The 12,395-nt window shown below is 53.2% G+C and overlaps 1 protein-coding gene across 2 annotated transcripts in view; it reads left to right on the top strand.

The window, feature by feature from the left end:
- CLIP2 (CAP-Gly domain containing linker protein 2) overlaps positions 1–12,395 on the top strand; it is a 108,357-nt gene that overhangs the window by 70,410 nt on the left and 25,552 nt on the right. The window contains exons 9-10 of one of the 2 annotated variants that reach the window (XM_008018317.3): positions 6,019–6,123; positions 8,982–9,917. In XM_008018317.3, coding sequence (XP_008016508.2) covers positions 6,019–6,123; positions 8,982–9,917 — 1,041 coding nt within the window. The remainder of the gene's footprint in view (positions 1–6,018; positions 6,124–8,981; positions 9,918–12,395) is intronic. The other variant, XM_037990518.2, reaches the window with a different exon arrangement.

The raw sequence follows: 12,395 nt of genomic DNA, 5'->3' as shown, positions 1-12,395 counted from the left end.
CACCCGGCTAATTTTTTTTTTTTTTTGTAGAGGCGGGGTCTCACTATGTTGCCCAAGTGGGTCTCAAACTCCTAGTCTCAAGCAATTCTCCTGCCTCGGCCTCCCAAAGGGCTGGGATTACATGCATGAGCCATCACATCTGGCCTCCACCCATCTTAAAAGTCAGAAATAAAAACCAGAGCCCCTCCTTGACCTCCTGGGCTCCTCCAGCTTTATCACTCCACCTCTCTGCCTGTCTTTATTGCAGAACTCTCCAGGAGTTTATCAGGCTCATGGTCTTCCCTCCTGTCCACACTCCCCCAGCTGCACAATGAGAAGGCCCCATTCCAACTCCCCCGCCTCTTCTGCTGGCTGCTCCTCCTTCCTGTTCTCTGAACACTGGCCCATCCAAGAGCTCAGTCCCAGGCCCTTCATCCCTTGTCCACACTCGCCCTGAGAGCTTCCAAACTGTGGCCTCTGTGCCCTGGATGAGCCCGTATGAGTCCTACAGTCTTCCCCAAGCTCCCTCTACCACGCCCACTTCACATCTCCACCCAATTGAGGAAGAATAAGCAGCTGTATCAATTTCCTGGGGCTGCAGTAACGCCTGGCTGCAAATGTGTGGCTTAAAACAACACAAACATATGCCCTCGCAGTTCTGGAAGCCAGAAGTCTAAAATCAAGCCTGGGCATGGTGGCTCATGCCTGTAATCCCAACACTTTGGGACGCCAAAGTGGGTGGATCACTTGAGGTCAGGAGTTCTAGACCAGCCTGGCCAGTGTGGTGAAACACTGTCTCTACTAAAAATACAAAATTAGTTTGGCATGGTGGTGGGCGCCTGTAATCCCAGCTACTCTGGAGACTGAGGCAGGGGAATCACTTGAACTCGGGAGGCGGAGGTTACGGTGAGCCGAGATTGCACCACTGCACTTCAGCCTGGACAGCAGAGTGAGACTCCTTCGCAAAAAAAGAAAAAAAAAAAAGTCTGAAATCAAGGTGTTGGAGAGTCTATTCCAATCTACCTTCCAGTAGGATTGCCAGCAGCTTTTGGTGCTCTTTGGCCTGTATAACTGCATCAGGCCAATCCCTGCCTCCTGTCACTTTGTCAGCTTCCCTTTGTGGCACTTCACTTGACCATCTTATGGAGACAGCAGTCACTGGATTTAGGGCCCACTCTAATCCAATCCTAATCCAATATGACCTCATTTTAACTAACTACATGTGCAAGACCCTATTCCAAACAAGGTCACATTCGTTCTTTATTTTGTTTGATTTTTATAGAGATGGGATCTCACTATATTGTCCAGGCAGGTCTCAAACTTCTGAGCTCAAGCGATCCTCCCACCCTAGACTCTCAAAATTCTGGGATTATAGGTGTGAACCACCATGGCTGGCTAAGGTCACATCTTGAGGTTCTGAGTGGGCATGAAATTTAAGAGGACACTATTCAACCCAGGACTGCAGCCCAAATTGAACATGTCCTAACTACATCTATCCAGGCCTCCCCTAACACCACTCCCCTTATAGTTCCCATCTCAGGAATTGGCCCCCAAATCCACACAGTTGGCTGGGCATGGTGGCTCACGCCTGTAATCCCCTTTGGGAGCCTGATACAGGAAGATTGCTTGAGCCCAGGAGTTTGAGACCAGCCTGGGCAACATAGCAAGACCCTGTTTCTAAAAAATATATAAAAAAATAAGGCAGGCATCGTGGCACATGCTTGTAATCCAAGCACTTTGGGAAGCCAGGGCGGGAGGATTGATTAAGCCCAGGAGTTCGAGACCAGCCTGGGCAACATAGGGAAACCTTGTCTCTACCAACAATGGAAAAAGTATCCAGGTATGGTAACACATACCTATGGTCCCAGCTACTTGGGAGGCTGAAGTGAGAGGATCGCTTGAGCCCGGACAGCTGAGGCTGCAGTGAGCTGTGATCACACCACTGCACTCCAGCCCAGGCAACAAAGCAAGAGCAAGACCTTGTCTCAAAAAATAAAGGCCGGGCGTGGTGGCTCACGTCTGTAATCACAGCACTTTGGGAGGCCGAGGCGGGCGGATCATGAGGTCAGGAGTTTGAGACCAGCCTGACCAACATAGTGAAACCCCATCTCTACTAAAAATACAAAAAATTAGCCGGGCGTGGTGGTGGGGGCCTGTAATCCCAGCTACCCTGGAGGCTGAGATAGGAGAATTGCTTGAACCTGGGAGGCGGAGCTTGCAGTGAGCTGAGATTGCATCATTGCACTCCAGCCTGGGCGACAGTGCGAGACTTGTCTCAAAAATAAATAAATAAATAAAAATAAAATAAAAGTTAAAAAATTAAAAAAATAGAAAACAAAAAATTCCTTTTGACCTTGTCTCCAAAATGACGCACATCCCCACAGCTGCCTCCCTGGGCCAGGCCCCAGCACCATGCCATAGATAGCCCACTCCTTAGTCTTCTGTTCCTCCAAAGTCCATTCTCCACACTGAATCTAGTCTTTTTTTAAAATATCTTTTTCATTTTTAATGTTGGAAAATTTTAAGCCTATACAAAAATAGAGAAGACAGTATAATGACCTTTCATTTACTCATCACTCAGCTTCAACAGTTACCAACTCACCGCCAGTCTTATTTCAGGCATGCCCCGACCCAGGACCCCCCCACCCCCACATCCCAGATGTCATATGGCCAAATATTTTAAAAATGTAAATCAGGCCAGGTGCGGTGACTCACACCTGCAATCCAATACTTGGGAGGTAGAGGTGGGAGGGTTACTTGAGGCCAGGAGTTAGAGACCAGTCTGGGCAGCATAGTGAGACTCCATCTCCACAAAAATTAAAGTATTCTGACTGGGTGCAGTGGCTGACGCCTATCATCCCAGCACTTTGGGAGGCCAAGGCGGGTGGATCACTTGAGGTCAGGAGATTCAGACCAGCCTGGCCAACATGGTGAAACCCTGTCTCTACTAAAAATACAAAAATTAGCTGGGCATGGTGGTGGGCACCAGTAATCCCAGCTACTCAGGAAGCTGAGGCAGGAGAATCACTTGAGCCCAGGAGGCAGAGGTTGCAGTGAACCAAGATCATGCCACTGCACTCCAGCCGGGGCAACAGAGTGAGACTCTGTCTCAAAAACAAGTAGAAACAAAGAAACAAAATAAATAAAATAAAAAATTCACCAGGCATGGTAGCACGTGCCTGTAGTCCCAGCTACTTGGGAGGCTGAGGCAGGAGGATCCTTGGAGTCCAGGAGGTTGAGGCTACAGTGAGCTATGATGGTGCCACTGCACTCCAGCCTGGGTGACAGAGCAAGACCCCATCTCTAAAAATAAATAAATAAAAAGTTTAAAAATATGGCTGGGTGTGGTGGCTCACGCCTGTAATCCCAGCACTTTGGGAAGCCAAGGTGGGCGGATCATTCGAGGTCAGGAACTCCAAACCAGCCTGGCTAACATGGCGAAACCCCATCTCTACTAAAAATACAAAAATTAGCTGGGCATGGTGGCACTCACCTGTAATTCCAGCTACTCGGGAGGCTGAGGCAGGAGAATCGCTTGAACCCAGGAGGCTGAGGTTGCTGAGCCAGGCTTCCACCACTGCACTCCAGCCTGGGTGACAGAGCGAGACTCTGCCTCGAAAAAAATAATAATAATTTAAAAATAAAAATGTAAATCAGATCCTGCCCCTTTCCTGCTGACACATTTAGCACTGTGACATTTACTATCATCTAGGCTCTGTAGAGTGGGCCAGAGAAGCAGAGAAGACCCCCAGGGCCCAACCCCCCCACACACCATGTTGTCCCAGCCCTGTCTCACACCCCTGCCCCTAAGTTATCATACACCAGGCTTTTCTGTTTCTGGAACACCAGAAGTTGTGTCTTGCCTCTGAGCTTTTGTACACGCTGGTTCCCCTGCCTGAAACACTTGCGCCTCTTCCTCTGGCGCCTGCCTTGTACAAGGAGTCCTTCTTGTCCTTCAGGACTCACTGGTAAATTACATGTTTCCTCTATTTCACCTTCATTCCAGTTACTCTCTCCCCAGTGCTCTGTTCATAGTGCAAATCACAATCTGGAGTGATCTTCACTGTTCTTTTATGGTTTGCATCCCCCTCCACCCCCAGAATATAAACCCTTTGAGGGGGCCAGGCGTGGTGACTCATATCTGTAATCCCAGCACTTTGGGAGGGTGAGGCGGGCAGATCACCTGAGGTCAGGGGTTGGAGATCAGCCGACATGGTGAAACCCCATCTCTACTCAAAAATACAAAAATTAGCTGGGCATGATGGTAGGCACCTGTAATCCCAGCTACTTGGGAGGCTGAGGCTGGAGAATCACTTGAACCTGGTAGGTGGAGGTTGCAGGGAGCCGAGATTGCACCACTGCATTCCAGCCTGGGTGAAAGAGGGAAACTCTGTCTCAACAACAACAAAAAAAGAAAGTGAGAGGAGGAGTCCTTTGGAGTGGGACCAAATGAAGTTGCCCTTGAAACTGGGAAGCTGGAGGCTTTTTCTTGCCTGTGCAGGCTACTGGTTCAGTGTGTAGGATCGTGCACCATCTATGAGGGTTCCAGGCAGGGCTGTTGTGCCCACCAACGGGGATGGGGTGGCTGGGATGGAGCTTGTGATTTTCTGGAAGAGACAGGCTGACTTCTTGTTGGCACAGGAACACACTGCCAGGAGGGAGGCGGGAGAGGCGGGGGAGGGAGGGAGACAGAGAGGGGAGAGAGGAAGGGGGGGGGGAGAGAAGGGGAGGGGGAGAAAATGAGGGAAGGAAAGAGACAGGGAGGGGAATGGAAAGAGAGAGGGTGGGAGAGAGGGATAAAGAACGAAGGAGGGAGAGAGATGGGGGTGGGGTGGGGAGAAAGAAGAGAAAGTGGGAAGGAGAGGGGAGAGAGAGAAACGGAAGGAGAGAGGAGAGAGAGAACCTTTTTTTGTTGTTCCTTAAGGAAAATTCAAGAAATAAAATAGGCCAAAGGACATAATCATCTCAATGTCTCTTAATGAATTGCAGGAGTATTTCTATTCAGGTGGTGTCCGTTTACACCTTCACCAATAGACAAGCTTCCGGGGTTTTATTACAGGTTTCACACCTGGATGCTGTTTCGCTAAGCCCCGCCCCTTCAGAACTGCCCTGCAGCTGCTTTAACCCCTTCTCTCCTGGAGTATAAAGAGGACCCTCTGGCTTCTCCCTAAGATGAACTTGGGTTTCCAAACCGCTCCAAATGTCCTCACCCTCCCCAGCTTCCCTTCCAAGATCTGTTATGTGAAATGCAAAAGCCAGTCTCGACACCCTGAGAATGCTGGCCTTTGTCAGCAGATGAAGCGGATATTGTCGAGCTGGGACAAAAGTGCCCTTGTGATTTATGGAGACCAGGCGTCCTCTGTGGGGTCCGGGGGGGTGGGCACCAATGGGGCCCGGTGGTGGGAGGCACAGCCCAGCCTCCACCAAGGAGGCTGGGGCCAAGAGAATCGCGAGGGCTCGAGTACATTTTGGAAACATCTTTCGTGTTATGGGTTCTTGCACTTTTAGCACAGTCCTGGGGGGAAGTCGAGCGGGAATCCCAGGGTCCTTTATTTATTCCTCATCCTGGGGGTCTCCTATGTACAGGATGCTTTGCCTACAACCAGTGACAGCCTGCAGGGGAACAGGAACAGGATGGGACCCTCTCCAGGAGCAGGTCCTTGAAGAGGACCTTCAAGGTCAAGGGCTGCTAGTTGGGGGTGGGGGGGTGACAGAAAAGAAGCGAGGTGCCCATTGCTACCCCAAGCAGGGGCCGGCGAGGGAGGATGGCTGCAGCCCAACCCCCGCCCTGCACTGACCCAGCCGGGACACAGCAAGGGGTGGGCATCAGGCCCCACGCCCCTCGCCTCCCCAGACTCTCTCTTTCCCTGAGCAATTCTGGCTCATGAATCTACTCTCCTCGCCTTGTTCACGGAAGATGACGCCTCCTCTCTCTCTCTCTCTCTTTCTTTCTCTCTCTCTCCGGCTTCTTCTTCCCTGTGCCCCCCTCCCTGCGTCCCCGCCCCCCACCCCCCGCCGTGTCCACCCTGGGTGGACCAGACCCAGACGCAGCTGGAGCACGCGCGCATTGGGGAGCTGGAACAGAGCCTGCTACTGGAGAAGGCGCAGGCCGAGCGGCTGCTCCGAGAATTAGCGGACAACAGGGTAACCGCACCACCGCGCCACCGCACCCGCCTGGCCCGCCAGCCACCTTGCCCTTTGATGCCCTCTCCGGCTTCTCTGTTTCATTATTGACTCTCTTTCTTTAGCTGCTATCATCTTTTTTTTTTTTTTCTTTTGCATCCCCTTGGAGGAGGGAAGTCAAGATTTAGAAATGTGCTTATGTGGCCGGGCGCAGTGGTTCACGCCTGTAATCCCAGCACTTTGGGAGGCCAAGGAGGGTAGATCACCTGAGGTCAGGAGTTCGAGACCAGCCTGGCCAACATGGTGAAACCCCACCTCTACTAAAAATACAAAAATTAACTGGGCTGGTGACTCATGCCCATGATCCCAGCTACTTGGGAGGCTGAGGCAGGAGAATCACTTGAACCCGGGAGGTGGAGGTTGCAGTAAGCTGAGATCGTGCCACTGCACTCCAGCCTGGGTGACAGAGCAAGACTCCGCCTCAAAAACAAAACAAAACAAAAAGAAATGTGCGTATGTTCCCCAGCTCAGTGTTGCTTATTGGGGTGGAGTTGGGGGGGTGGGGGTGGTCTTTGTTTTTTGGGACCTGGGTCCCTAGCTCATGGCCCCAGCAGCTGAGAACGTCCTGTGAGACCCCCCAATCCCCCCCATGCATTGCCACGATAAAGTGTTGGGACCCTTGGGAATGTCCCGCCCCTATGGAGGCAGACCCAGAAACCACTGATCCACACCTCCTGTCTCCCCAGCTGAGGAGGCTGGGGAGAGGAAAGAGTCAGGAACTGTAAATCTCTTCCCGGATTCTCTCGCCCAGAGAGCCTGAAACATGGGGGCAGGAGGGGCTGGGCTGAAGGACCTGGGGCTGAGGAAGTGGTGGGACTTTTGGGGGAGCAGAGGTGTCCCCAGGGAATGGGGCTGTGATGGGTTCCGGAGCCATGGAACAGCTCTGCATGTGGGTGAGGCTTCCAGAGTCCTGGGGCATGATTCTGAGTCCCTGCTCCAGGCCCCGCAGTCCCCTCCAGGCTTACCATGCACGCCTGGGACCCGGCACTCTGCAGGCATTCACATCCGAACAGCCGGCCGGCCCCCAAGCAGTCCCCCTGAGAGGAAGCTAAAACAGGCAGCAAGTGATTACTGGAAAAGCACCTGGTAAACACTATGTAGCATGGAAGGAGCAGTGGTCAGTTTCTGCATGTTGGCCTCAGTGCACAAGTGGTTGTTTGCATGTGTGCAGGTGTCCGGAGACACACAGGGTCCATTTGCACACACTGACCATTGCTCAGTGACCATGTGCTTGTACGGTACACACTCATGTGCATGAAGACTGAACGCACAAACTGACCCAGTCACTGTGGATGGGCAGGAGCCCTCCAAATGCATCTTGAACTAGGGTTCAATCTGATGAAAACACAAAAACAGGGCTGGGCGTGGTGGCTCACACCTGTAATCCCAGCGCTTTGGGAGGCCAAAGTGGGTGAATCACCCGAGGTCATCTGAGGTCAGGAGTTCCAGACCAGCCTGACCAACATGGTGAAACCCCATTTCTATTAAAAATACAAAAATTAACTGGGCGGGGTGGTGCACACCTGTAGTCCCAGCTACTTAAGAGGCTGAAACAGCAGAATCATTTGAACCGGGGAGGTGGAGGTTGCAGTGAGCCGAGATCGCGCCACTGCACTCTAGCCTGGGCAAGAGAGTGAGACTCCATCTCAAAAAAAACAAAAACCAAAAAACAAAACAAAAATAGGTTTATTGAACTAAAGGATACCTTCAGAAATAAAATGTTTAAAGCTTGTAATAGATTTAAAGCTTGAAAATATCTCATTTTCGTATCTATGACCATCAATGTGATCAAGGTGGTTTTTTGGAGAATGGAGCCTCTAAGAGTTTTTTGCTGAAAGATGGGTCTGGGAGCACTCTGTTCTGCTTTAAGCATTAAACTGGACCCTTCTTGGCCACTGCCTCCAGCCAGCCCCCTGGCTGGGGACCTTCCTAAGGCAGGATAATACGAAATTCACTTTGGCCTCTGCTCTTCAAAAAGAATGTTAACAACAACAACAAAATTTCTTAATAAAAATACAAAGCACTAACTCAGTTGGGCGTGGTGGCTCATGCCCATAGAGTCCCAGCTGCTCTTGAGGTTGAGGCAGGAAGATTGCTTGAGCCCAGGAATTTGAGGGTGCAGTGAGCTATTATTGTGCGGCTGCACTCCAGCTTGGGCAACATAGCTAGACCCCTGTCTCTTTAAAAAAAAAAAAAAAAGAAAAAAAGGCTGGGCGCCGTGGCTCAAGCCTATCATCCCAACACTTTGGGAGGCCAAGGCAGGTGGATCACTTGAGGCTAGGAGTTTGAGACCAGCGTAGGCAAAAGGGTGACACGCCGTCTATACCAAAAAATACAAAAATTCCCCAGGCGCATGGTGGTGAGTGCCTGTAGTCCCAGCTACTCGGGAGGCTGAGGCAGGAGAATAGCTTGAACCTGGGAAGTGGAGGTTACAGTGAGCTGAGATCATGCCACTGCACTCCAGCCTGCGTGACAGAGCGAGACTCAAAAAAAAAAAAAAAAAAAAAAAAAAAGCTGTAATCTCAAATAGGTGGTTTCTTTTAACCACCAATTTGTCCAAGCCACCTAGGTAGAGGAGTGGCGACAGCTGGCTCTGAATCTTTGGGGTACAGCCAGGGGAATCTTTCTGGATGCTGTGATGGGCAGGGCCCCTATGTCCAGCCCATACTCAGGAGGGAGTGGAGGCCTTTCCCTTCCCATGACCACCTGCTGGGGCTGGTGTCCTCTAGTGGTGGCCCCCCGACCCCCACCATTGTGCCCTCCTCACCTTCCAGCCAGCCAGCCAGCCCGCTGATCCCTGCCTCCCTCTCTCCCCGCAGCTGACCACAGTGGCGGAGAAGTCGCGGGTGCTGCAGCTGGAGGAGGAGCTCACCCTGCGCCGCGGTGAAATCGAGGAGCTCCAGCAGTGCCTGTTGCACTCGGGCCCCCCGCCCCCAGACCACCCCGACGCGGCCGAGACCCTGCGGCTGCGGGAGCGCCTGCTCTCGGCCAGCAAGGAGCACCAGAGGGAGAGCGGGGTGCTGCGGGATAAATACGAGAAGGCCCTGAAGGCCTACCAGGCGGAGGTGGACAAGCTCCGCGCGGCCAACGAAAAGTACGCACAGGAGGTGGCAGGCCTGAAGGACAAGGTTCAGCAGGCCACCAGCGAGAACATGGGGCTCATGGACAACTGGAAATCCAAACTGGACTCACTGGCCTCGGACCACCAGAAGTCCCTGGAGGACCTCAAAGCCACCCTGAACTCGGGCCCAGGCGCCCAGCAGAAGGAGATTGGCGAGCTGAAGGCGGTGATGGAGGGCATCAAGATGGAGCACCAGCTGGAGCTGGGTAACTTGCAGGCCAAGCATGACCTGGAGACCGCCGTGCACGTGAAGGAGAAGGAGGCCCTGCGGGAGAAGCTGCAGGAGGCCCAGGAGGAGCTGGCCGGGCTGCAGCGGCACTGGCGGGCCCAGCTGGAGGTGCAAGCCAGCCAGCACCGGTTGGAGCTGCAGGAGGCCCAGGACCAGCGCCGGGATGCCGAGCTGCGCGTGCACGAGCTGGAAAAGCTGGACGTGGAGTACCGGGGCCAGGCGCAGGCCATCGAGTTCCTCAAGGAGCAGATCTCGCTGGCCGAGAAGAAGATGCTGGACTACGAGAGGCTGCAGCGGGCAGAAGCCCAGAGCAAACAGGAGGCCGAGAGGTTGCGGGAGAAGCTCCTGGTGGCTGAGAACAGACTCCAGGCTGTGGAGGCCCTGTGCTCCTCCCAGCACACCCACGTAGGCACCTGCCTGTCCTGCTGGGGTGGGAGGATCGGGCTGGGGAGGGCTTGGGCGTTTGCTGACTTCTGTTATATAGCCCAGGAAGCCATTTCCCTTGTCCCTGAGAGCATGCCTGGGGCAGTCAAGGAAGGGGTCACCTGGCCAAGGAGCTCCTTGGCCCTCTGTTAAAGGGGCAACATGCCCCGGTGACCAGGGAGAACCGAAGCTGGTCTGAGCTGACCTGGCTGCGTCCCCCCCACAGAGCAGGCCTGGAGCGATGGGACCTCGGTGCAGAGAACAGGCTTTGATTTACCCACACATGTCTTAGGGTGCAGGGCTCCTGGGACCTGGGACCTCAGACCCTGTGCCCTGGGGCTGGCACAGACCTGAAGGGAAACTCTGCCCATCCCCCCCATCTCCAATTCAGAAGCTCACCTGGGGAACCAGTGGCAGCCCCCTTTCTGCCAGTCCTAACGAGACTTTAGCAACTGTGCCAACAAGTACTTCCCCAGAATGTGGGAGTTCCCAGAGTGGGGTCTGGAAGGCTAGAGGGGGTGGCCCTAAAGAGGTCGCTGCCACCAATGTCAATTTTGCTCCAAATCTAGAAATTTCTTAAGCACCTGCCCCTTCTTCCTTCAGCCGAACCCATCCTCCCAGCCCCTCTGAGGAGGTCAACACCCAGGTGGGCTGTGCCCATTCCACCAGGGCCAGGAAGGGCCTTTTGAGTGGCTCTGGGTACTACATCTTTTTTTTTTTTTTTTTTTTGAGACAGAGTCTCGCTCTGTTGCCCAGGCTGGAGTGCAATGGCGCGATCTCGGCTCACTGCAAGCTCCGCCTCCCGGGTTCACGCCATTCTCCTGCCTCAGCCTCCCGAGTAGCTGGGACTACAGGCGCCCACCACTGCGCCCGGCTAATTTTTTTCTATTTTTTAGTAGAGACGGGGTTTCACCATGGTCTCTATCTCCTGACCTTGTGATCCGCCCGCCTCGGCCTCCCAAAGTGCTGGGATTACAGGTGTGGGCCACCGTGCCGGGCCTGGGTACCACATCTTGTGCAGGCCGTGTGTGACTCCATTTCACCTTAACACCCTTAGATTGATACTGGCTGCATTTCACAGGTGAGCAAACCAAGACTTTCCCAGATCCCCAGCCTCTCAGTGGCAGAGATCTCCAACCCCACTGCCTGTGGGGCTGACAGAGGGTACCCAAGACGACAGGAATGAATTCATAGGAGGGATGGCTAGCAGTGGACTCTTGCCTGTATGCAAATTGTACTCAGGGATTGTTGAGTTTCCAGTTCCCCCACATACATTATTTTTATTTTTATTTTTATTTTTGAGATGGAGTTTCACTCTTGTGGCCCAGGCTGGAGTGCAGTGGTGTGATCTCGGCTCGCTGCAACCTCCGCCTCCCAGGTTCAAGCAATTCTCCTGTCTCAGCCTCCCAAGTAGCTGCAATTACAGGTGTGCACCACCACGCCCAGCTAATTTTTATATTTTTAGTAGAGGTGGGGTTTTGCCATGTAGTCCAGGTTGGTCTCAAACTCCTGACTTCGGGTGATCCACCCTCCTCAGCCTCCCAAAGTGCTGGGATTACAGGCGTGAGCCACCATCCCTGGCTTTTTTTGGTTTTGTTTTTGAGACAGGGTCTTGCTCTGTCTCCCAGGCTGCACTGCAGTGGCATGATCATGGCTCACTGCAGTCTCAGCCTCCCAGGTTTGAACAGGCCTCCCACTTCAGCCTCCCAAGTCACTGGGACCACAGGTGTGCCCCACCATACCTGGCTAATTTTTATAGTTTTTGTAGAGATGGGGTTTCACCATGTTGCCCAGGCTGGTCTCGAACTCCTAGGCTCAAGCCATCTGCCCGCTTTGCCTCCCAAAGTGCTGGGATTACACGGAGGAGGTACTGCACCTGTATATTCAAACCAGAATTTAGGGCTGGGTGTGGTGGCTCACACCTATAATCCCAGCATTTCGAGAGGCTGAGGCAGGAGGATTGCTTCAGGCCAGGAGTTTGAGACCAGCCTGGAAAACATAGTTAGACCCCATCTCTACAAAAATAAAAAATTAGCCAAGTACAGTGGTAGTGTACCTGTAGTCCCCAGCTACACTGGAGGCTGAGGCAAGAGGATCACTTGAGCCTAGGGGTTTGAGGCTGCAGTGAGCTATGATTGTACCACTACACTCCAGCCGGGCGCGGTGGCTCAAGCCTGTAATCCCAGCACTTTGGGAGGCCAAGACGGGGGGATCACGAGGTCAGGAGATCGAGACCATCCTGGCTAACACGGTGAAACCCCGTCTCTACTGAAAAAATACAAAAAAAAAATTAGCCGGGCGAGGTGGCGGGCGCCTGTAGTCCCAGCTACTTGGGAGGCTGAGGCAGGAGAATGGTGTAAACCCGGGAAGCGGAGCTTGCAGTGAGCTGAGATCCGGCCACTGCACTCCAGCCTGGGCGACAGAGCGAGACTCCGTCTCAAACAAAACAAAACAAAACAA

The sequence above is a fragment of the Chlorocebus sabaeus genome, chromosome 28 (genome assembly GCF_047675955.1).
Source record: "Chlorocebus sabaeus isolate Y175 chromosome 28, mChlSab1.0.hap1, whole genome shotgun sequence".
NCBI lineage: Eukaryota > Metazoa > Chordata > Mammalia > Primates > Cercopithecidae > Chlorocebus > Chlorocebus sabaeus.
The sequence above is the reverse complement of the archived record's forward strand: the minus strand, read 5'-3'. Positions and strand labels throughout refer to the sequence as shown.